The sequence below is a fragment of the Ochotona curzoniae genome, unplaced genomic scaffold (assembly GCF_017591425.1).
Source record: "Ochotona curzoniae isolate NIBS_2020 unplaced genomic scaffold, NIBS_Ocur_1.0 scaffold_2656, whole genome shotgun sequence".
Classification (NCBI taxonomy): Eukaryota; Metazoa; Chordata; class Mammalia; order Lagomorpha; family Ochotonidae; genus Ochotona; species Ochotona curzoniae.
In genome coordinates, this window is record NW_024467098.1 from 80,395 (window position 1) to 104,730 (window position 24,336).

General features: G+C 38.8%; 1 protein-coding gene and 1 pseudogene across 2 annotated transcripts in view; one reads left to right on the forward strand and one right to left on the reverse strand.

Annotated features, from left to right (window-relative positions):
* Window positions 1–536: 536 nt before the first annotated feature.
* Window positions 537–1,284, reverse strand: LOC121171449 (annotated as a pseudogene).
* A 2,012-nt stretch (window positions 1,285–3,296) lies between these two features.
* The window catches only part of LOC121171441 (cytochrome P450 3A6-like), a 42,294-nt gene continuing 21,254 nt past the window's right edge, over window positions 3,297–24,336 (forward strand). Inside the window, exons 1-7 of one of the 2 annotated variants that reach the window (XM_041003140.1) lie at window positions 3,297–3,367; window positions 5,481–5,580; window positions 7,684–7,736; window positions 12,917–13,016; window positions 16,609–16,722; window positions 17,067–17,155; window positions 19,925–20,073. In XM_041003140.1, coding sequence (XP_040859074.1) covers window positions 3,297–3,367; window positions 5,481–5,580; window positions 7,684–7,736; window positions 12,917–13,016; window positions 16,609–16,722; window positions 17,067–17,155; window positions 19,925–20,073 — 676 coding nt within the window. The remainder of the gene's footprint in view (window positions 3,368–5,480; window positions 5,581–7,683; window positions 7,737–12,916; window positions 13,017–16,608; window positions 16,723–17,066; window positions 17,156–19,924; window positions 20,074–24,336) is intronic. The other variant, XM_041003141.1, reaches the window with a different exon arrangement.

The following is a 24,336-nucleotide window of genomic DNA, read 5'->3' on the forward strand; positions in this document are numbered from 1 at the left end:
TGCCAATCCGAAACCAAGAGCCAGGGACTTCTTTCCAGGTCTCCCATGCGGGTGCAGGGTCCCAATGCTTTGGGCCATCCTCAACTGCTTTCCCAGGCCAAAGGCAGGGAGCAGGATAGGAAGTGGAGCTGCTGGGATTAGAAACAGCACCAATATCGGATCCTGGATTGTTCAAGGCAAGGACCTTACCCTCTATGCTAGCATGCTGTGCCAGAACTTACTGCTTCTTAACCAAGCCACACTGATACTATTGCTGAAATTTCCATCATTTTGTAGTACATTTTCATAACATTAAAAAAGAAAAAAAAAATAAGAAAATGTATCTAATTTTTACTGAAATATGCTGAAACTTTTGGCTTTTTGTAAAGTTCAAATAATGAAAACAGTTCAACTCCATGAGACTGGCACCAATGATGAGTTGTTATACGTTATTACTGAAGGGGAAAGGGTCAAGCCAATATTCACACTGCAGTCAATGAGCGGAAGTGGGCAAAGCAGTGGGCTTCTAGAGTAGCAGAGTGTAGGTGTGGCCGGTGTTAGCAGGAACAGCATTTGCTGACTGGTTGGTCCTGAGGCTTTTCCAGTTTTATATCAATCATGTCTTCTCTGCTTCTATCCTGGGTGCTTTCCATTCCAGGCAAGCCTGCTGCCTCATGTCAGAAGAGCAGCGTTACATTTACCCTGCTTTTTCACTACTTTCAATAAACATGACATCCAGCTCTTTGGCTTTCCTCTCTCCCTCCTCAGTAGACACTTGCTTCTTGTCAACAAGATCTCTTTTATTTCCTAATAGCATGATGATAACACCACTCTTTTTGTTCTGACACCATCAATCCATTTGTAGTGTGCTGGAAGCAACTGACATTTGTAACATCGTACTCCATTATGGCTGCAGCAGAATTGTGGATGCAACTGAGAATGAGGCTACAGAAACTTTCCTGACCCACATTATATCACACTGTATTCTGACTGTTCAATCCTGCAAACATATTCTTTTTGACTACAAAATCAATGCCAGCTACTCTCTGATAGGTGTTGTCAAAACTATCATAGATGAATCTGATGATCAAGAATGACTTTCCAATGCTCTGTTCCCTCAGGAATACACAGTGGATTCCCGAAATGTTCTTCTGTGAACATGATGTGGCTGGAAGAGCTGCTGAAGCCGCAGCCCAGAAGATCTTCCACACCGATGCCTACTACCACTGGCTGACAGAGAAGAAAAAACATGAGGATAAATTAAAAATGTTAAAAATGTGTGGTTCAGCACAATACCATGGGCATGACCCCTTGGAGGTCAAGGCTTGCAGCCTCCAATGCCTTCCTTTAGAGAAGCCTAACAATGAATGAGTCCCACAACTTGGTGGCTGAGATGGAGAGAGGTTTCAAAAAAATCAGGGCTGTGCTCATGGCTCCGGAGGCAAGTGCCTTTACCTGCCTCAGCACCTAGCATGGACCCAGGCTGCCAGAGACTGAAGGTGGCTAAATGGCATCCTCAGACACATATGGGATCTCTTTCACCCAGTTTCCCAGCTCCCACAGCTGCCACTAATATTGCCATCACTACAGTCCAACCTTCCAAGTGCACAAACCTCTGGCACTGAGCAGGGCAACCCTGGCGCTTGCTTACCACCACTCTGGCTGATGCCGTGGGTGTGTCACTATGGCTTCTTATTTTAACTGCTTGAGGAAATCTCGCTTCCATCTGTTTGATTTCACAATGACAAAGTGCGTAACACCACAGTCTCTTTTCTAATTATCTCCAAGGACTGCAATGAGATGGTGCAATGAGGATTGATTAAGAAAGGGGTGAGACACTTGGTGAGCCATGCAGTGCTGTGGAGAGGCCTAGGAGTTGTCTATCAGGAGATACATTGCTGGAGGCACCAAATCATGAGCAGTAATGATATGGTCCTGCTCGTCCTTTTTCTCTCAATAGCTTCTCTGCAGCGCAAGGAGGGTAGAAAAGTAAACCCTAGCCTTCTCCCAGCCTTTGCAGGCAGGTTTCAATATTAGATTACTGAACAAGATTTCCCATCCCTCAAAAAACCCCTACTGACTAGGAAATTGGATGGTATGTTCTTCTATCCCCTTTGCCCCAAAGAAGAAGTCCTGAGTTGTATATTTAAAGATCTGAGTGTTTTCTGTGCTACCTAAGCTGACATCTGCCACAACCTTGATGGCCAGTGTGGTTGAGGTCCATGTGGACATGTGGCCCAATTCTCTTGTAGTTTTCTGAGATACATAATCTTTACATACATAGTGTTTTTTGTCACACCCATTCTTTTGGATACATTATCTTCCTGTAGAGAGAGAACCAAAGTGAGTGAAATCTAATCACTCTATTGTAGGACTCTGCATGCACACAACACAGCCTGAATTGATGTAGCTCAAGGCAGCCATGGTTCCATCTGGTCCAATCTTCATGAACTTTGTGGCAGCAGAATCCTGGTGGAACACCCACAATGTTCAGTCATGGGGACTGAGACCCTGATAGCTCCTCTCGCTGTGGAAGATGCAATGTTCTCCACAGGGTCACAGAGAAAGGGCATACAGGGTCCAGCAGTATTACCTGACGCAAGCAACCTGTTGAGACACACCGTGACAGAAGCTAGGGACATAACAGAGACTAAGACCAGGCCATGCCCTTGAAATGCTTGTTATGTAAAGAAAGCACAGGTAGAACGGAGAGTAATACTGGAGGGCAGGGAAGACAATGACCCAAATGTGTGTGTGGGGGACTGATGATACTTGGAAGAGAGTGCTTTGTGTGCTCCAGGGTTTTAATGAGGAGTGATGCTACCTGGAGGGCTTTTATTTATGTATGCGGTGTTTGAAGAACAAATAGCTTTCTAGAGGCAAGGTGTCATTCTAGTCTAGTAACATGTCTTAGTGAGAGATGATTGTGTGGATTTCAGATTATGTGAATGTGGACAGATGTCGAGAAGAAGGTAGGTGGGGAGATTTGCTGTCATAGTTGATGGAGGGTTTTGTTTTGTTTTGTTTTGTTTTGATTTAGAATTGATCTGGCACAGAACATGGACTTGACCGAGATGACTGAGGCGTGTCTAAGATTCCTTAACAAATGTCAGGTTGGAGAAAGTCCCAGATTGCGGGCAGGGCATAAGTAAATCCTCTACTCATTGCAGTTCCAGTTACACCTCATTCCCCAGTACATAAGTATTCCAGTCACCTTGACTGGATCACAGCTTATATGGCATGGCAGCTGTGTACTTATAGCCCAGCACGTAGCAGTACACACAGCTGCAGAGAACACTTAGAGGAGGTTGTTGACAATGGACCTGATGCCGGACTTTTCCTTAGAAACCTGGGTTCTCATGGCTACCAGCCTGGTGCTCCTGTATCTGTGAGTAGCTGTGCATTTGAATTCTACTGTAGTTTTGCATCTGGAATGGTAATGAGGCTTGTCTTTCATTCATCTGCTCTGATGGTTAGAAGGGAAGTTGTCAAAGTGCCTTGTGATACCAATATAAATGTAATTGCAGTTTTCAGTGAGACTACTGACCTATCTCGCCCCACCCAGTTCCCAATCTCTTTCTGCATGAAGTGTTAATAGCATCTGTTTCATAGAAAATATGATGGTTGAATCTCAGTTTGACCTATGCTGTGTAGTTAGAATTACGTTGAGATAGGTTATAAACACATGGATTCCAAGTACAGTGGGATCCTCACCAAAGGCCTATACTCCAGAGATTCTGAGGGCAGAAGAGGTTGACTTCCACTGATCTGCAGTGGCTTTACCTTCTGAGTCTGCATCTGCACTGCAGGAGTGAGGGAAATCCTTCTCTGTGCATGTGGTTGGCTCTTGACTTTTTCCTTTCCATTGTCCACGCATCACTGACACACAGCAACGCAGTGCCCCGGATGTCTGCAGAGGCTTAATTCAGTTTTTCCATCCCTCTGTGTCCCTGCCCTGGAACTCCCCTACTGCCACCTGTCTCCTGTGAATTGACTGCTCAGCCTTGCACTAGGTGAAATGGTGATTTTCAGAGAAGAGCAGACCTGGCAGCCATCTGCAACTGTCTTTCCCTTATTCCTCACAGTTTCTAGTAAATTTAACAAGTTAGGAGTAGTATAGAAATTTATTTTCCCTCTAATGTTCTTCTTCAAGTAGCCTCAAGAAACCAGAGCACCACCAAATCCACTTTATATTTTCTTCTCAATTTTTTTATTTTCCTTTTAATATTGTTCATCATTGAGAGAAATCCGTGTTCATACCGGTTCTGATTCTGATTAGGGTGAGAGTTTAAGGCATGACAGAATGTGTGTGTGTGACATATGCTTCAGATTTGTTTGTTTTTGCCCTAGTCTGCAGTGGAGTGGGCATCAGATGCTATTCCTTGATGTCAGACTACCTCAGAACCCCGGGATGGGGATCAGTCCTTTAATGATGCCTTAGAGACCCACAATTGTGGAAGAATGACTCAAGGGAGTTATTTCAGTAGTTTTGATACTTCTGAGAATTTTTTTATTTCATTACTCAAGTATTGAAAAAAAATCTTTCCAAGGTCTGTTGGTTGACAAAGTCCACCTATTGCATCCGCAGACCTAAGAACATGCTTCAATGCTGGGCCAAAATTGTCCAATCTGTTCTGCTTTTCATCCTCTGGTGAGTCAGTTGATAGCCCCTGCTGACCTAGATGAACTTGCTGTCATGACCCTGGTGTGCATCTGGACATGCTTTCCTCCACAGAGGCATCAGTAACTGAGGTAGTACAGTCCAAAACATGTGCTTCAAAGATGAACCATGCATCCTGTGATTTTCCTTGAGGCCAGTGTCTGAATCTGGCAATTTCCTGGGAGTCCCCTAAGAGACCTCATTTTGATTACCTCATTCTTGACTCTTGTGTTTATTTTCCAGTACAGGTGGGCTTTGTCACATGCAGTAGCCAACGCACACACCATACTGTTTGGTTAGTTCCAATTTTACCCTATCCCTTGTGTGAGTTGATGGTGCTGTGATCCAGCCCTACCTTCTGCAAACCAGTGGGTTATGATGACTAAGTGAGGCAACCTCCAAGACCCCCACAAGGACTGCCCACATCCCTGGCATTTGCCATCTTTTGCTGCAGGCTAGCCCTACTCAGTACACATCCCATCTGTCTCTCATAAAGACTTATGGGTGTTGTGGTTTAGGTCAGAATGCCCCACCTCCACATATAGACATGGTTCTTGTACACCAAGGTGAAAGATACAGCCCAGCATGGGAGTGTTCACAGTTCCCAAACCAAGGATGCTCACAGCACTGAATCCTGTGCCTTCCCTGGTGTACTGCTGTCCAGCCTAATATGATTCACAACTAATGCTGGCACCTGTCAGCTGATGCAGCAGTCCAGCTCAGCCTGGCTCATTCCCAGATGAACCCACACACAGTGTCAGCTCTTATTCTGATATCTGAGCATGTGTCCCTTCTATGTAAAATATCACCCTTGTGATCTGCTTCCTCCTTGACTTTACAGATATGGCACCTCTACACATGACCATTTTAAGAAGCTGGGTATTCCTGGGCCAACACCTCTGCCTTTCCTGGGAAATATCATGGGCTACCGCAAGGTGAGCGTCCTTAAACTGCTGCCTTTTGCCGCAGTCCAGCTCCAGCCAAGTTCAGAGCTCAGGAAGGGTGCGTGTAGTCAGCGATAAAGAAATACACAGACACTGTCACTTGGTGTGTTCTCACACAGCTCAAGAAAAAGTTGTCCTTTTAAATTACTCAGACACCTCAAGGGCTTCTACACAAGCAACTGGTTGTTTTATTTTTTTATTTCAAGACTAGGCGGCATGTACAGACATTTAATCATTCTGTCTGTACTTCAGGGCTTAGCAGGTGCCCCTAAAGATAATTCTGCAAAATATTATATTTATATTCTTCAAAGCAAGCCATTATTCATTCTTCAACAGTAGCCATGGAGCAATAGCCAGCACTCTAAGGCCAAGGCACATGCGATTACCTGCTAATCAGCAGTACATTCCTACCACATTTCTATTTCTACAATTTACCCATTATTTAATGGGAAAATAGGTTACAAGGAAAAAAATATAAAATCTAAAACATAAGTTTCAAATGTTAAATCCCCCTACAATTAAAGAGTCTATAACCCCATAAATAATAAAACAATAATCAAAAGCATTTTTCTTTAACAAAAGCATCCTTAATTTCATAGCTAAAAAGTATAAAAGTGGCTGAAACAGTCACATTTTCTGTGCTACAAAAATCAGAAAGAAAGGCTTTGAGATGACAATTACTATATTTATTGCCATAGCAGTTTCAGCTCTCACTCTGATCACTTCCATTACTTTGTAAAATTCTTATTAAGCCATTTCCCAGAAGGCATGCTATATGTCTGGGCCCGATTTCAGGGAAATGGATAGGTACAAAATAAGGTGTCCAAAATTGGCATGGGTTTAATTGTGCTCGTATGCATAGTTAAAGGCCCACTCACCAAGACATTAACAATAATATTAACTCTCAAGCTCACATTGTTGGCAAAAGCCATCTCAAAGGGTCAAACAATGCCTCAATAGATTACAGAATACTTAGCGGGATGCTTGAGTTTCCATGCAGAAGGGTGGTGAGGCTGTGTCAAAATGGTCAGAGAATAATCCTCCAGACCCTGCCAAACACCTGGAAGCCCCCCGGGGACCTGCCAAGCAGGGGAGCTGTTCTCTTCACACCTTAATGTCACCCACACCCACTGCAAGGACCCCAGCTACATTTTCCTCATGTGTTTGCATAGACTGTTGAATTTTATGAGATGAAATTCTTAGAGGAGTAGGTTTGAATTTACCAGCTTTCTGATGGATGTGTGCATCACAATATCCATGATTACACTTGATCAGAAGCTTAGAAGTACAACTGTATCCAGGCCTTGCAAGTAGAACAGAGGTACCCTGTTAGCTGAGCCATCTATGCTACAGCCTACGATATGTATCAGTGTGAATTTAAAGTGAGAAGGCAGGGACAGATATGGGGCACAGATACTCAAATATGGAAGAGACATGACTTAACTCCTGTGCTGGAATGCCTGACCCTGTGCTATTACTATAATATACTAGTGCTGTGTGTAGAACTTGTATCTGTTACTCTTTCCCAGACTGTGTTCCCAAATTGGAAGGTGAGTTTACATGCATTATTTCACCAATGCACTTTCTCCCTCTGGAACATACTCAAGAGTGACATAAATCTGTGAGTACCGAAGAAATTGACTGGTGTTTTTAGTATCTTAAATTTGTCAGAAGTCTAGAAAGTTCATGATATCTAGAGACGTGACTGAATTAATGTTGGGGAAACTCACAGTTTTCCCCAAGTCTCAATTTCCTCATGTATACATGGAGAAAAATACTTGCTGGGGTATGAAATATTTTAATACCACAGAGGCCCCAGGAAATTTCTTCACAATGATAAGGATTACACAGTCTCTGTAGATAAGGTTTAGCAACAGGGTTTCCACAGTATTTAGGGAAAACTAGAAAAATGCCTTTGAATTCTGCACTTCAAATACCATCTCTCTTTTTTTCCCAGGTCTCTCTGAATTGGAGTTTCTGATAATTAAATCATAACATCTTAAGCTTGTAGTGATTTTATTTTTCTTAGTTTGCTTCAACTGGAGATCAAGTTTACTAGTTTTACAATAATAATCACATTTCATTTCATTTCCCTTTCAGGGTGTGTGGGATTTTGAGATGAAATGTTATAAAAAATATGGAAATATTTGGGGGTGAGTATTTGGAAAGCTTCCTTTTTCTGGTGAGGTAACCAAGGTTTGGGGACAAACTTGTGTCTAGCTGCTCCACTTGTGATACAGCACTCTGCTGGCTGCTTGGAAGGCAGTGGAGAATGACTCAAGAACTTGGTGCCCCCTGGCCCTATATTTAAAACTCAGAAGAAGCTCTTGGTCCAATGTTTGCTTCAACTTAATCATGGCCATTGTGTCAATTTGGGAAGTAAACTAGAGGATGGGAAACTTTCCTATTCTTGCATTCCTTCTCTCTGTGTAAAATATACCATTAATAGATCGATTATAAATGAGTGAATAGAATTATTGAGAAAAGAAAGAAGGACTGGAAGGTACAAGTAAATGTGTTGTATATATACTATATATATATGCAATGTATGTTTATATATGTGTATATTAGGGTTAAATATAGGGCATCCTTGTCCATTTCCAGTATTCATTCAGCAGAGAAAGTGGTATAACTGATGTGCTTGGAATATATGAGCAAGTTGGAAAAGATTTTGCCTCTTCTTATATTTTTTTAAAAATTTCAGATCTTGTCTGATCAAACTCTTATAGCTGGTCCAGGGACTTCTGAGGTAACATGGCCTACAAAACTATTGTGATTGGTTGGAAGAACATGAAGCACTGGATCTCCTTTCACTCAATCTTAAATTTGCCTATCAGCCAGCCAGCCAGTCAGGTCATTGTTGGCTGCTGCCACCTTGTGGTTGGTGGTTGCTTTCACTCCCATTAGTACTCATATTTTAGAGCTAGTATGTGCTAGTGTTGATTAAGTAGTTCTGTGCATAGATTTGCTAATCAGGGCCAGATAGTTTTAGCTTGGAAAGGTTGGCCCTCTCCCTAGACTCCTAAGAAGAACAACAGCAAAGTTTCTATGAAATGATATGCAAAGGAAATGAACAGACATTTTTCAAAAGATGAGATACAATAGCTATCAGACATGTGAAAAGATGCTCCGATTCCTCAGCTGTCAGGGAGATACAACTGAAAACCACACTGAGGTACCACCTAACTCCAGTCAGATTTGCCTACATTCAGAACTCTACTAGCAATACCTGCTGGTGCAGGAAAGGATTTGGGGAGAAATGTACCTGCCTTCACTGCTGGTAGGAATATAGACTAGTACAACCAATATGAGAATCAGTATGGAGGATGCTTAGAGAATTCCAGATAAATCTGCCATATGACCCAGATATTCCACTCCTAAGAATATACACAAAGTTAAAGAAAACTGCATGAGAAAGGGAGCTATAATCCTATATTTACAGCAGCACAAGCTATGATAGCAAAGACATGGAAACAATCTAGATGCCTGTTCAAAGAGGAGGGGTTAAAGAAACTGTGGTACATTGACTCCATGGAATATTACTCAGCCATTAAAAAGAATGAAATTAAATAATTAGCAATTAGACATCCCCAACTAGAGAGCATCATCCTCAATTAAATAATGCAATCACAAAAGGAAAAATACCATATGTTCTCTTTAATATAAGGAAACCATCATGCCAATTAGGCATTTGGGTTTTCTTTCTGTCACCCATGCATTGGTAATTCAGTGGTCTGTTGTTTCAACTCTATCATGAAGTGCAAGGACAGAATACAGGAAAATAAAGTAATCTGGCAATTGGCAGTGGGGGTTCATAGAGAGTCTCAGTACAGAGGGAAGTGGCAGTGAAGGTAGAGTAGTGTTGCAGAGAACAGAGAGCACAATAGTGGCTAATGAGTAGAGATCCAGACCCCAGCAACAGACAAGCGCTCAGCAGCAGTCACGGCTAGATTCTTCTGGCTGCCATGTAATTCATCTTACAAATCAGCGCTAAGGAAAAGAATTTGTCAACCAGAATAGCAAGGTCAAAAGGCAAAAGAAAAGACAGAGGCATAATGAATGTTAGTGAAGACTCTTTAGCAAAGGAGAAAAAGATCTGCCCTCCCTCAGAGTTAATAGAGGATTAAATGGAATACACAGAATTCAGAAAACTTATTATACAGTTATTGAATTTCAATGTGAAGCACATGCAGGAGTTCAAGGAGTGTAAATAATATGTTACATAGGAAATTAGCAGTAATTAATCAAATGAAAGCTGATATATCAGAAATAAAGAACACTGGAGCAAATTAAAAAAACAGTAGAGAGTTTCGATAAATCAATTAGATCTAGCAGAAGAATTTCAGAACTAGAAGATATTTCCCATCAGCATGGGAGAACAAACAAAAATCTGGAAAAAGAGCTGAGTCAAACTAAAAGGAATATTGAACAGATCAAAGATACTATTAAGAGGCCCAACAAAAAGTCTTATGGGACTACCAGAAGGTGCAGAATGAGAAGCTGCAATTAAAGGTGTAGTCAACGAATTAATGAATGAAAACATCCCTAATCTTGAGAAAGAATTGGAAAACAAGATACAGGAGGTTAATAGAACTCCCAACAGAGTTGATGAAAAGTGAATGTCACTGTGATACGTGATAAATAAGCACTCCTCAGTCAAATAGAAGCAAAATCCTCAATGTGCAAAGGAAAAAAATTCCAAGTGGCCTATAGAGGAATCCCAGTCCCAATCAGCCACAAGAGAACAGAGTGACATAGCCCAGATTCTAAAAGAAAAAAAAAATTTCTTACCCAGAATAACATATCCTGTAAAAGCTCTTTGTATATGAAACTGAAGTAAAGTCATTCTACAGTAAAAAAAAAAAAAAAAAAATAAAAAAATAAAAAAAAAAAACCACCTCCAAGATTTTGCCTTTTTCAAACCAGCTTTACAGTTGATACTCAAAGATGTCCTTGTGGAAGAAAAAAAGGAATAACAGCTACCAACACCAAAGACAACCGTAGGGAACTTCCCACTAAAATCCTAGAAGCAGACTAAATCAAGCTTCCACTTATGGATAGTAATATTGAAGTAAATTTCCTAAGCTCATCAATCAAACACCACAAATTGTAGGATGCTATTAAACACACACACACACACACACACACACACACACACACACACACACATCTATCTATTGCTTACAGGAGATACATCTCACCAACAAAGATCAGAGGATGGCCCAAGGCTTTGGGACACTGAACCTGCGTGGAGGACCTGGAGGCGGCTCCTGATTTCAGATCAGCATAGCATTGGCCATTGTACTCATTTGGGGAGTGAATCTTTGGACGGAGGATGTTCCTCTCTGTCTCTCCTCTCTATACATCTGCCTTTGCTATAAAAAAAAAAAAAAATCTTAAAAAAAAGCAACAGGAAAGCAATTCCAAGAACGTAGGAAGAAAAAATGAAATAAACAAACAAGGAAGGAAATTACTCAATTAGAAACCAAAAGAACTATACATAAGAACAATAAATCAAAGAGCTGGTTCTTTGGGAAAATCAACAAGATAGACTCCCTACTAGCTCAACAAATCCCCAAAAGGAGGGAGAAAATACACATGAATAGCATCAAAGATGAGAAAGGAGATATAACAACAGATACCTCGGAAATACAACGAATCTTCAGGAAATAATACAAGAAAGTATATGTGAGCAAATCAGAATACCTACAAGAGATGGCTAGATTTTTGGACACATAAAATCCACCAGAATTAAATCAAGAAGCAATTAACAACCTGAATAGATCTATAACATGGACTGAAATTGAATCAGCAGTTAAAGCCATTCCAACCAAGAAAAGTCCTGGACCAGATAGCTTCAATGCTGAATTCTACCAAAAATTTCAAGAGAACTTACCCCAATCCTCCAAGGCTTTTCCAAACAATAAAAGAGAGACAATCCTTTCAAACTCTTTCTATGAAGCCAGCATTAACTTAATAACACAGCCAGGAAGAGAAGGAACAGAAAAAGAACAATAGACAGATATCCTTGATGAACATAGATGCAAAGATCCTCAATGAAATAGTAGCCAAAAGGAAGCAACATCACATCAGGCAGATCATTCACCCAGATCAGGTTGGATTTACCCCAGGTATGCAGGGATGGTTCAACATTCACAATTCACTAAATGAGATACATCACATTGACAATTAAAACATAAATAAATAAAGACCACATGATCATCTCAATAGATGCAGAGAAGGCATTTGATTAAATTCAACACTATTTCCTGCTGAAAACCATAAGCAAGATTGGCACAGAAGGAACATTCTACAACACAATCAAAGCAATTTACCAAAAACCCAATGGAAGCATCATATTAAACGGAGAAAGACTGAAAGCCTTTCCTCCAAAATCTGGAACTAGGCATGGATGTCTAGTGTAACTATTACTCTTCAATATAGTATTGGAAATCCTTGCCTGAGTTGTTAGGCAAGAAAAAGAAATTGAAAGATCCCAAATTGAATGAGGAACTGAAAGGATCTGTATTTGCAGATAACATGTTTCGATAGATAGGAGAGCCAAAACACAGTTGAGACACTATTGCATCTCAGAGCAGACTTTGGCAGGGTAGCAGGATACAAAATAAATGAAGACAAATATGTGGTGCTGTTATATACAAATGGTTGCATGGCTGAGAAATTGTAAGCATTGTTCACTTTAAGATAGCAGAAACCTTAAGTACCTAGGAATTAATCAAATCAAATATGTGGAAGACCTCTAAGATGAAAACAGTTAAAGATTAAAAAGAAAACAGAAGAAAACATGGAGAAATGGAGAAACGTACCGTTTTTCAGAAATGGTAAGATCAACATCATCAAAATGATGTTGCAAAAGAGCCTGGTCTATTCAACAAATGCTGTTGGGACAATTGGATAGTACCATGCATAATTAAGAAGCAAAACCCACACCTGTCATATTATACAAAAATCGGCTCTAAATGGTCAAGGACCAAAATCTACATGCAGAAACCATCAGAACTGTTAAAGGAAAACATTCGAAGCACTCTCCAAGAAACAGGAACAGGGAAAGGCTTCTTAGAAAAACTATTTCATATTTAAATGCATTTTCTTTACTTGCTTTACCTTAATTTTTTGAAGACAGGAGTGTCTTCTGTGCTTGAAATCTTGCTGTATATCTTACTCTAACTTGAACCAGGAAAGGATGTTGCTTTGTGTTGTACAAAAGGGCTGTAACAAACATAATCTCAGGATCAAAGTGTGGTTCCTGGGGTTGGCTGTGCCTGCTGCATCAGGTTGGTCATGTTTAACAATTTCTGTTTCCCTATAATAGATGTTTTCAGGGTCTACAGCCTGTGCTGGTCATCGCTGATCCAGAGATGATAAAAACAGTGCTTGTGAAGGAATGTTACTCTGTCTTCACAAACCGGCGGGTAGGCATTGGGATATTTTTCAAGTTTAAGTATTAATTGTTAGACTTTTGTTCTCAAATATTAGTTATTCACAAAATGATCATGAAAGATTCATGAGTGTTTCATTTTGTTTTTCTGGATGACACTGTGTGCAAGTACAAAATTAGTGAATTTCTCCAGTAGCAGGTAGACAACAAACTGTATTCATATTTCATGTTTCACCTCTCTTTTTCTCTCTCTCTCTCCCTCTGTGTGTTTGCATGTAGTTAACCACATGAGACAGATGTGTAGATGTGTATAGTTAGTAGCACAAAAAGATCAGAACTCTTCCATCAGAAAAAAAAACTCACTTTTACTCTTCTGTTAGAGTGACAATATGTACCGTATCTCTTACTTTTAACAGAATCCTTGTAAGATTTTTTTGCTTTTTATTTAGAGGAGGTCAATTTCTTCATTTTTCCTAAGGTTAATTTTTTTTCAAAGTTGAATGAAATAATATTGAAATTGAAAATATTAAAATTTTTTGATATAGTTTAGTTGGTGCTGGGTTCTCCCTGCTCCCCATCCAAGTTTCATATCCTCTACTTTTTGTTCCCATCTAGTCTCACAATGTGTGTCTTGAATTTTCCCAAGTCCATCATGCTTCCATTGGAGTGTTTCCCAACCCTTTAGTAGACAATGTCCTTTTTATCAGTGTTATTGGTCCTGCCCATAAATGACAAACAACTAGTTCTCATTTTACCTTCATTAGGGCCCTAGGATACAAGCATGAACTCACAACCAAGTGATTGACAGTCTCCTACATGTTTTTGTTCATTGTGCTTTTAATATCACGTCTGAAAATTCTTTGCCTAGCACTTCTGTGTTTTATAATTTATATATATATATTTAATTTAATTATATATATAATTTTTATATATATATATATATAATCTATATTGACTTAGTATTTATGTCAGGTATGAGGTTTAGACTACTGTTAGCTTTTGACTATGTGCTAACTAATTGTTTCAACATTCCTTCACTCACTTCATTGAACTGATTTGTCACCTGTGAAAATCAGGAGTGATTGTGTGAGTCCAAGTTTCATCATCTGTTCTATTGTACTGATCACTCTGACTAATCCTCCAATAATAATAGTGTCTTGGTTATGGCACCTCTATAATAAGCCTTACCATGTAGTGTGAATTCTCCCACTTTATTTTTCAGGACTGCCTTAGCTGTTCATGTTCTTTTGTCTTTCCATACAAATACAAATTTAGGATAGTTCATTTGTCTGCAGCAAAGTGCAGATGAACTGTATTAGAGTCTGTGTCCTTAGAGTTGTGACTATGTCAGTCTATCACCGTAGCATGCCTCTCCATTGTGTTAGGTTTCTTGGATTCCTTTCCTTAACATATTGCTATCAGCATATACTATCTGTCTATCCATCCATCTATCTTTCTCTATGCATATGTGTTAATTCTTTACCTAAACTGCTTATATATATTATGCCTTCATAAGTTTAACAAGAGAGTGATATCATCTGAATTCTGACTGATGGGAATGGTAAAATGTTGAGTTTCTCCATTGCATCATATGTTGACTTAAAGTTTTTTCTTCTACTCTTTTTTTTCTTTGAAAAACAGCATCTTTTTTTTTTTAAATCAAGTTGAGAAAGTGTGCCTGTAATTCTGTGTTTCAATTATTTTCTTGCATAATATTGGAAATGTTCATTTTAAACAACCTATTGCTTTAGAAGATCGAAAAATATTCCTAGAAATTTGGTTGCTTGGCCAATTTCAGGATGGTGTATATAATTCTTTTTTCCTTTTCCTCTTGTGGTAATATTGAGAAAAATGAACTTCCATACAATTACCTTAATTCTTCAGAATAGCAAATAACTTTACTTTATAAAGATGTATTTATTCTTATTTGAAGGGCAGAGTTTTCAGCAATAGAAGTTGAGATGTAGAAGAGGGAAATCTCCCATTCACTGGTTCACTTCATAAACGGCTACAGTGGCCAGAGCTGATTTAACCAAAGCCGAGTTCCAGGAGCTTCTTCTGGGTCTCCCATGTAGATGCAGGGCCCAGATAACTTCATCATTCTTTGCAGTTTCTCCAGGTTATATGCAGGGAGCTGAATCAGAATGCTGATATAGGATGCCAAAGCTAATATAAGTTGCTTGAACTTCAATGAGAGGTTTAGTATGAAATGCCACATGCTGGCCTCACAAGTAAGTATTAGCCTCAGAGATATTATCTCTTAAAAAAAATCATTGTACAAATGTGTAAGTTTTTTGGTTGCATATAATGTAATTTTTTTCATTCTACTGCATAATATTTCAATAAATAAATGTAGAATCAATTGATCAGGTAGTTAACATTTTCAGTCTTTAATTTTGTAAAGAATTTTCATTAAATATACCAAAAATCTATTAATGAAATGGGTGGTGATGGCAGAGAAAGAATGAGAGAGTGTGAAAGAGAGTAAGAGTGAGACTTAGAGCATGAGCATCTATAAATTTGTTAACTCCAAAATTACTGTATTGCCAGAGCTTGGCCCATTTGAAGCTAGGAGCCAGGAGCTTCTTCTGGGTTTTCTGCGTGGTTGCAGGAACCAAAGTGTTTCATTCATCCTCAGTTGCTTTCCTTGGCCATTAGAAGGAACCTGGATCATAATTAGAGCAGTAGGTGCCCTTATTGGGTCCAACTGACACTGTTCCTTCTATTTTCTTATATTTTGTTTAAGCCAGGGCCTATGAATTATTCTCTTTCAGCGTTTCATTCAATAAAAATAATACATTATTGTGAAGTATAGGTGTGCCACTCTAGTATCAATCCCTAAATCTTATTATGACACAGTATTATTGTGCCTGCCTTTCAACACCCTTCTCTGTTTCCTCCTGCAGTCCTTCAAAGCCTGCAGTAATCACTCCTCTGTGTTCAGATGGGTTATAAAACGTATACACATGAAAGAAATATTTGGTGTTTGCTTTTCTGTGTAAGGTTTATTGTGCTTAAGATAACAAGGTCCTGTTCCATCCATTGAGCTGCAAATAACAGGACTTCAGAGTTTAGTTCTTTTTTTTAAACTATAATTTCATTGTCTGGAGGGGATACATACCTCAAAGTGGAACAGCTAAACCTAAATGAAAGGTATTTTTACTTTTTAAGAAAAGTTCTCCTCTTTTATCAGTTGTGTTTCATGTGCATATTTTGTGTATAGAGAGTGAGCAGTGGGATGGAAAACAAAATTGATTCAAATAAACATACAGTTTTTGGGAAACATATGGCCTTCCACCAGCAACTCATTTTTTTTTCTGCTCTATGTTAGAGGATGCTCTAGGATCTTATTTCTGTTTTGTCTCATGGAAGAACAGATTCTCTGATTTATGGCACATTGACTTTTATAGGAAAATGGAAGAAAAATGACTCAGACCATAGCAAATCTAATATCCTATGTGGCTAGGCATTTGGAATAATATTTATTGAGAACATAATCTTAGCATGCCAACTGATATACTTCGAGTAAATACTTTTGAAATGACTGATGTGTCTGTAACAAATATTTACAACAATGATAATCCTTAGAACTTATGCACGATGAAATGTCTTTATTTGAATTCTAGTCTTTTGGACCAGTGGGAGTTATGAAAATTGCCCTCATGAACTCTAAGGATGAAGAATGGAAGAGACTCAGAACACTGTTGTCTCCAGCCTTCACTGCTGTAAAACTCAAGGAGGTAATGTATTAGTGGAGTTTTAAGTAGAAACTTAGCTGAGTCTGGAAACAAGTAGAAAGGAAATCCTAGTGAGTTTGAAGGGGAAAATTCATTGGGCTCAAGGTTCGTCAAAATGTTCTTTTTTTGTGTACGTGACCTAGAAGAGACATTAGATGTTGCTGAAATACCTCTTTTGTGGTAATCCATTCATTTTGACTTGGATATTTATTTTAACTGTGAATTATGTGGTGAATACTTAGACCAATGTCACTCCTGCATGCATTAGAAAACTATTTCCTTATGTCACTTGAGTCTCTGCATCTCACTGTGGCTGGTGTTGTGTGTGTGTGTGTGTGTGCACCTAGATGTTACCCATCATTGTCCATTATGGAGATGTGTTGGTGAAAAACCTGAGTCAGGAAGCAGAGAAAGGCAAGCCCATCAACTTGAAAGAGTAAGTAGTATATATTTGTGGGGTTCAGTGCTCTTTCAGTGCATGGCATGGCTTTGAAATTTCCCTTCTGGAATCCCTAGAGTCAGCACACAACAGCAGGTATGTTGTGTAAACTCCAATGATTCAACCAGGAAGTTTCAGACCCAACTCAAAGGGAGATGGGGACAGATTGGGCCTTCTTTAAATAGAGCATCTAATGGAGTTACTAGCTTGACTGTCACCTTGAGTACTTGAGAGACAAAATTCAAGTGTAGACAGAAGGAACATGATTGTGTCAAAGTTAAAGTTTTGTTTATTATTGTTTTGGTTTATGGTATGGAATAGGGCTGGGGCAGTAGGGGAAGTATTTGGTACATATGGGGAAGCAAGCTCTATGCCAGGAGGGTCCCAGTGTGTGTGCCGGAAGAACTGAAATGCCTTCATGATATTGCTAAGGATAATAGAAAAATGCTAAACTTTGAAGCATGTTTTTAACTTTAAAGTTCTTGAATATGTGGAGAGAGAAGCCCCGGAAAAGCCTTTGGGGTTGACAAAAATAATTTGTTATCTCAAATAAAAATAATTTGTTATTTATGTGTGTATATTTATTTGGTGTGATGAGAGGCCTAGAGTATGTCATATGTTCTGTCTCCTGATCCTAAATATCTGCAAAAACTAGGGATTATGCAAACCAAGAGGTAGGGATTCAATCTAGTTATCACCTGGGTGTTGAATGACACCAATGCATGAGCTGTTCCTTGATGGCTCCAAGAACATGCATTCTGAGGAAGCTGGGGTTTATTAGTGGAGCTGACATTTGTCCTGGGGAATTACACATGGAATACAGCATCTCAAACAGCATCCTAACTGCGCTATTCTGCTCCTCTAGTTAGTATGGGCTAATATTGAATTATTCACGAGTAGACTGTGTAAACTACAAATTCTTGGACAAGCAGGGAGCATATCACATATTATTTAAAGATTTATTTTTATTATTTTTTATTGGAAAGGCAGATATACAGAGAGGAGAGACAGAGAGGAAGATCTTCCGTCCGATGATTCACTCCCCAAGTGAGCCCAACAAGTTCTTCCGGGTCTCCCACGTGAGTGCAGGTTCCCAAAGCTTTGGGCAGTCCTTGACTGCATTCCTGGTCCACTGGCGGGTAGCTGGAAGGGAAGCGGGGCTGCCAGATATAAAACCCGCGCCTATATGGGATCTCAGGCGTGCAAGGCGAGGAACGTAACCATTGCGCCATCGCGCCGGGCCTAGCATATCACATATTTATGAATTCTTTCCAATAGTAGGTTTAAGGGATATTTATTCTTATACTTATTCATGGTTTTCTATGATTTTTATGTTAACTCTAGCTTCAGGGCCACCTCAGATTTTGGTAATGGAAAAGAGGGTGTATTTTAGAGGTTTGTCAATGGATGGAGGGAAGGAGAAATAAAGTTCCTGCAATTTAGAGCAGAGTGTTGATGTTTAGTAATGTGCTAGGGGAAAAACATTTTTCCCAATAGTTTCTGGTGTGAGTCAAGACCTGGACGCATGTCACCTTCTTTTTATTATTATTATTATTATTATTATTATTAATTGCATTGCATTATGTGACACAGTGTTATAGGCACTGGGATATCTCCACCCCTCCCTGAATCCTTTTCCATGGTGGATTTCTCCACCTTGTTGCATTACCACTGTTCAAATTCAGTTGAGATTCTTTCATTGGAAGTATTTGCCGAGTATATAGTCCAGCATCTTATTATCTGGTAGGTTCAATGATTTCTTGGTGAGACCATCTCTGGTCTGAAGGTAAAGCCAGCAAAGTATCATCCCAATCAATTAAAAGCCCCAACATAACATCAACAACAATGTACAGTCTTTTGGCATTAATTGACATGGTATTGAATAACCAATATGTTAATAGGAAAATGCAGATTCTTAATCACATCCTATGACTTTTTCATAGACATTTCAGTTTTGGTTTATATTCAGCCAGGTTCTATACACCTCAAAATGGCTATAGATTTCTATTCAGATGTCTCGTATCTATTCTCATTCTCATTTGATTTCAGAAACTAAGCAGGGTCAGGCCCTGTTACTACTTGGATGGGAAACCACATGTCATCTTCTTGAATCCATTGGAAAGAGTGAGTTATATCCAAGCTGTCCTGCTAAAGCTTAGATCTTACACGCCAGTTACAAACACATATAGCACCCACTTCTGTAATCTATGTTTTTATGGTCTTTAGCTCTGCTTGAGTGTAGATACATGCCTAATATTCCTGGAGTCCCTGCTACCCCTAGGACAAAAACATCTGCACATTTCACCCTTGACACGTTTGAGTGTGAGTAACAGAAGTAATGTTTATTCTGGTGATCTAGGTTGTAGTTTTATTTTTTCAACAAATACCTTTATCTCCATAGTAGAGAGGTGGATATATCCTGTTTGCTGGTCCACCATGTTAGCTATTTCTGAACTCATGCTTGTCCTGCATGTGTGATATGGTGACAAGCTGTTACACTACAATCTTCTGCATGCCAGGATGTGTTAGCATGAAGCTAGATCAGAAATGTGGTCGGCTGGACTTGAACCAGAATTCTGACTGTTGATTGTGTTTACTAATCATTAGCCACTGAGGCCCTATGCCTGTGTCCTGATGTGGTCCAGGAATAGTTTGGCAGTCTACCTGTTGTGCTTGACATGTGCTTTCTCAGCACTTCCTGCTGCATGTGTGGCTCAGGAATGGCAGATAGGTGCTGGTTTTAATTGTTCTTGTCTCTCTCTACAGAATCCTTGGGGCATACAGCATGGATGTGATCACTAGCACATCATTTGGAGTGAACACTGATTCCCTTAGAAACCCAGATGATCCCTTCTTGAAAAATCTCAGGAGGCTAACTAATTATGATATCTTTAGACCTTTACTTTTCTCAGTAAGTAAGTATTGCACTATTTATTCATCTTTGTAAAATATGTCTTACATATTATTAATAAACAATAACATGCCTATTTTAAATGCATAGTTAAGCCATCATTGTTGCCAATTCTAGAACATTTTTGTCACTTCAGTAATTCTGTTCCTTCTCTCATCACTCCTTTCCCCCTGTAGCACTCATCTTTTATCTCCCTAGATTGACTATTTCTTAAACTGTATCCAAATGGAATTGTTACACACAGGTTCCCTTGTGATTGGTTTATTTCAATCATTGTTATGCAGCAAGTAATGTTCCGTTATGTAACTTTCAATCTTTTATCTATCAAGGGATTCACTGGTTTTTGGACATTTGAATTGTTATTGCTTTGGCTTGAAAATTGTGTTCATTTTTTTATTTTAATTTTTTGTTTCAACATCCATTTCAACCTTTTGAATATATTTTCAGTAGTATAATTAGTGGCAATAATTCTATGTTTAGCTAATTCAATTATTCTCAAGTGTTTTTCAGAAATACCTGTATGACTTTGCTTTCTAACCTGGAGTATGTAAGGTTCCAACCCTTTCACTTTCTTGCCAGTGTTTGACTCTTGCATCTTTTCATCTTATAGCCTTTCTATTGGATAGAGGTCATAACCCATGCCGGTTTTAATGTTCATCCTAAATTGATAATTACATAGCCATTATTTATCATTGTCATGCTTTCTTTCGAGAACTGTATACTCAAGTTCATTGCCATTCAATTAAATTATTTTTCCTGTGTATTGAATTGAAAGATTTCCTTATATTGTAGAGAAAAGTCTCTTTACAGGTAAATGGTTTGTAAGATTTTCTCCTGTTCCATAAGTAGTATCTTTCAGCACTCTACACAGTTTCTGTGCAAGGATAAATCATTTTTTGTTTGTTCCACTATTAATATTTTCTAAATAACTTTTTTATCGTATAATACAATTCCATAGGCTCTTGGATTTCCCTTAACTCCTCTATAAATTCCTACCCTGTGAATCCCCCTATATTATGGCAATAGTACAGTTAGTAATAAGCAGTCATAAGTCCAACATTCTGCTATTTAAATGTACCCTGATATTGCAGTGATGGACAATGGCTGAGAGTTTAGGTTTGTGGGTATCTTTTACTCTAATTAGTTGCTGTGAAAGTGCAAATGATTAACGTTTGATGATGTATGATTTTTGCATTTTCCTTTTATTGCTTGTGATTTGATTATCAAGTCTAAGAATCCATTGCCAAATGTGAAGTCATAAACTCAAACCTATTGGCTTTCTGATAGAATCATATATCTTTATATCTGCTGCATTGTAAGTTGATGCATTTTGGGTTTCTAAAAGTTTCTATAATATATATATATAGGAATTTGTGCAGCCAGGACTTGAAGCAGCACCCGTATGTGATGTCTCTGATGCAGAAAGAAACTTAATTTCTCACAACACAGTGCCAGTCCTTGGAGTTAGCTTTGAACAGAATGATAAAAAAGACTCTCTTTTCTTTTTTGACTGTGATTGTCCAATTGTAGCAGCACTAATGGTTGAACTGAATAGGCCTCTCCCTTATATGCAAATAAATCATTCACGTTATTCAGTGCGACAAAGGAAATAAGGATTGCTTCTGGTCTCTGTTTCTTTTATTTTGATATCTGTCTATACTGAAGGTCTTATACTACTGGTTGTGGTGTTATAGCTTTCCATTTGTTGAAACTGGGAATTCTGAGAGTGATTTTCCATCTGTTGAATCCTTCCTCAAATAGCTGTAACATTTGGAGTTGAGCTAATCTAAAGCCAGTAGTCAACATCTTTTTCTGGTCATTGCATAAATTCATGTATTTATTGAAAAGTCAGGTTTACAGAGAGGAGGAGAGAAAGATAGTAAGATTGTCCATGCATTGTTCTACTACCCAATTGGCCATAACAACAGGAGCTGAGCTGAGCCAAAGCCAAGAACCAGGAGCTTCTTTCCTGGATACACATGCAGGTATAGGGTCCCAAGGCATTGGCCCAACTCCACTAGCTTCCCAGGTCACAAGCAAGGATGGGTGTAGGAGCAGTAGGAATATGAACTGGTGTCCAAATTGGATCCTGCCTTATGGAAGGCAAGGATGTTAGCCACTAGGCTATTGTGCCTTGCCCTGATTGAGTCATTTAATCTGCAGATAGATTATTGCTCAGATTGCCACTGCACAGCCCTTGATATCTAATGTTATTATCAGAGTAATATTAGTTCCATAGTATGCATGTGCAGGTATATATTCTTCCAAATTATAAAAATAATAATGTTATTAGTTTATGATACAGTCCCATTAGTTCTGGTATTTCCCCTTCTGCCTCCTAAATTACCTTCCCTTCATTAATATTCCCTATAGTATTATAACAGTATAGTCCATCATAAACAATCCATCATTCTGTTGTTTAAGTGTGTCTTGACATTGTAGGTGTGGACAATGGCAAAGGATCCATCATCCTATTGTCAAGATATTTTTAGCAGTTTCATTGGAAGTTCATCTGTGATTTGAAAGTAGAGTTGAACAAACCATTGCATCTTCATACTATTTATGAAAGTCTCTATGACATAGTCATTATACATGTTCTTCATGGAAAGCCATAAAGCAAAAGCAGTCATATGTGAAAAGGGGTGAATTTACACCATGAAGTCATGAAGTTAAATAACATGCTGCTGAATGACAAATGTGAAATTGATGAAATGAAAAATTAAGTAAAAGCTTTCTGGAAGAAAATTATGCTACTGTATGACCTATGTGTCACTGAATAAATTTGTAGGAAGAAAATGTTTAGAAATAAAATAAAAGCAAAAATATTGTAACTCATGAAATGTGGCCAAAACAGCATTGCAAGGGACATTTATAACAAGAGGTGCTTACAAAAGAATCAAAATATCTCAAAAGAATGATCTTATAAAGTATCTCAAAGATTATTTAAAAAGGAAAATGAACAGGGATTTGGATGTGATGAAGAAAATCACATCAAAATGAATTGAAACTAAAAGACTATAAATTGCATCAGGAAAGAGCAGTTTTTATTTTTTAACATACTTTTAATGATGTTTATATGTTGATTCAAGTAGAAAAGGTTTAGTATCAGAGTAAAATGGGTCAAACCATTCTATTCACATTTTCTTTTCCTTCTTCCTGTATATGGGGGAAGTGGAGAGTAAGGAGAGAAGCCAAATCCGGTGTGCAGACCACCTCAGTACCTGAGCAATGGAGCATGGCACCTGCTGTCATTGTAACATCCTTGATATGGAGCATGCCACAAGGGTTCTGTTCAAGTGGTTTCAATGGTTCTAAAATGCTTTTGATCTCACAGATGCAAAGATGAGGATATCTTTCCAAGCTCCAGTTGTTGACACAGTCCAACTCTAGGTCTCTGTTGGCTCAGAAATGTGTTGTCATGCTTCACTGTAGTAGTTGACCAATTTGACTACCCTCTTTCCACTGCTATGGTACCAGGTGTCCTCTGCAGGCTCCAATGGTCTGACATTTCTACCATGTGCTTTTGGGTATGCTGTCCACAGCTTGGTCAAAGCCACTTGGGAGGCCCAATTGGGACACATGCACTCCACTGAAAATCCACTGATCCTGCTACTCTCCATGGTTGGAATTATGAGTTCAGCAATATTGTTCAGGGAGCTTCATAGCAATCTTTTATATTTGACCTGACTCTTCTGTGTATACCCACCTTTATGGAGTACAAGTTTGTCTTTCACCTATGTCAACTTGGTTAACCTATGTTAGCTATGATTAACATAGGTAACAGATAGGTTACCTATGTTCACACTGGTAATTGTAATTGCTAGGTCAGGTCTATCTCAAGCCTCATTTATTTTTTAATTTAACTATTTATTTATTTTTATTTATTATTATCAGTTTACAATACAGTTCAATCCGCCCTTGGATTTTCCCTAGACCATCCTTTAATCCCACTCCCAGCCAATGAGTTTTTCCATATCATTGCAACAACATTGTTCCTCATAGACTGTCATAAATCCATCATTGTGGACATGACAATTCTAGTGTTCAGCATCCCATCGTCAAGTAGCATCCAACATTTTTACTGGGAGTCCATCCTTGATCTAGATGTGGAGACGCATACTGAACCATATCCTCACATTTGGACTTGTCAGTCTCCACTCCACAGTCAGTATAAATCCTTTAAGTTAAAAGCCAGAACAGCAGGGGCTCAAAACATTCCTCTGCAGCATCAGACAGCAGATGCTAGCACTGCAGGTTAATCTGTAAA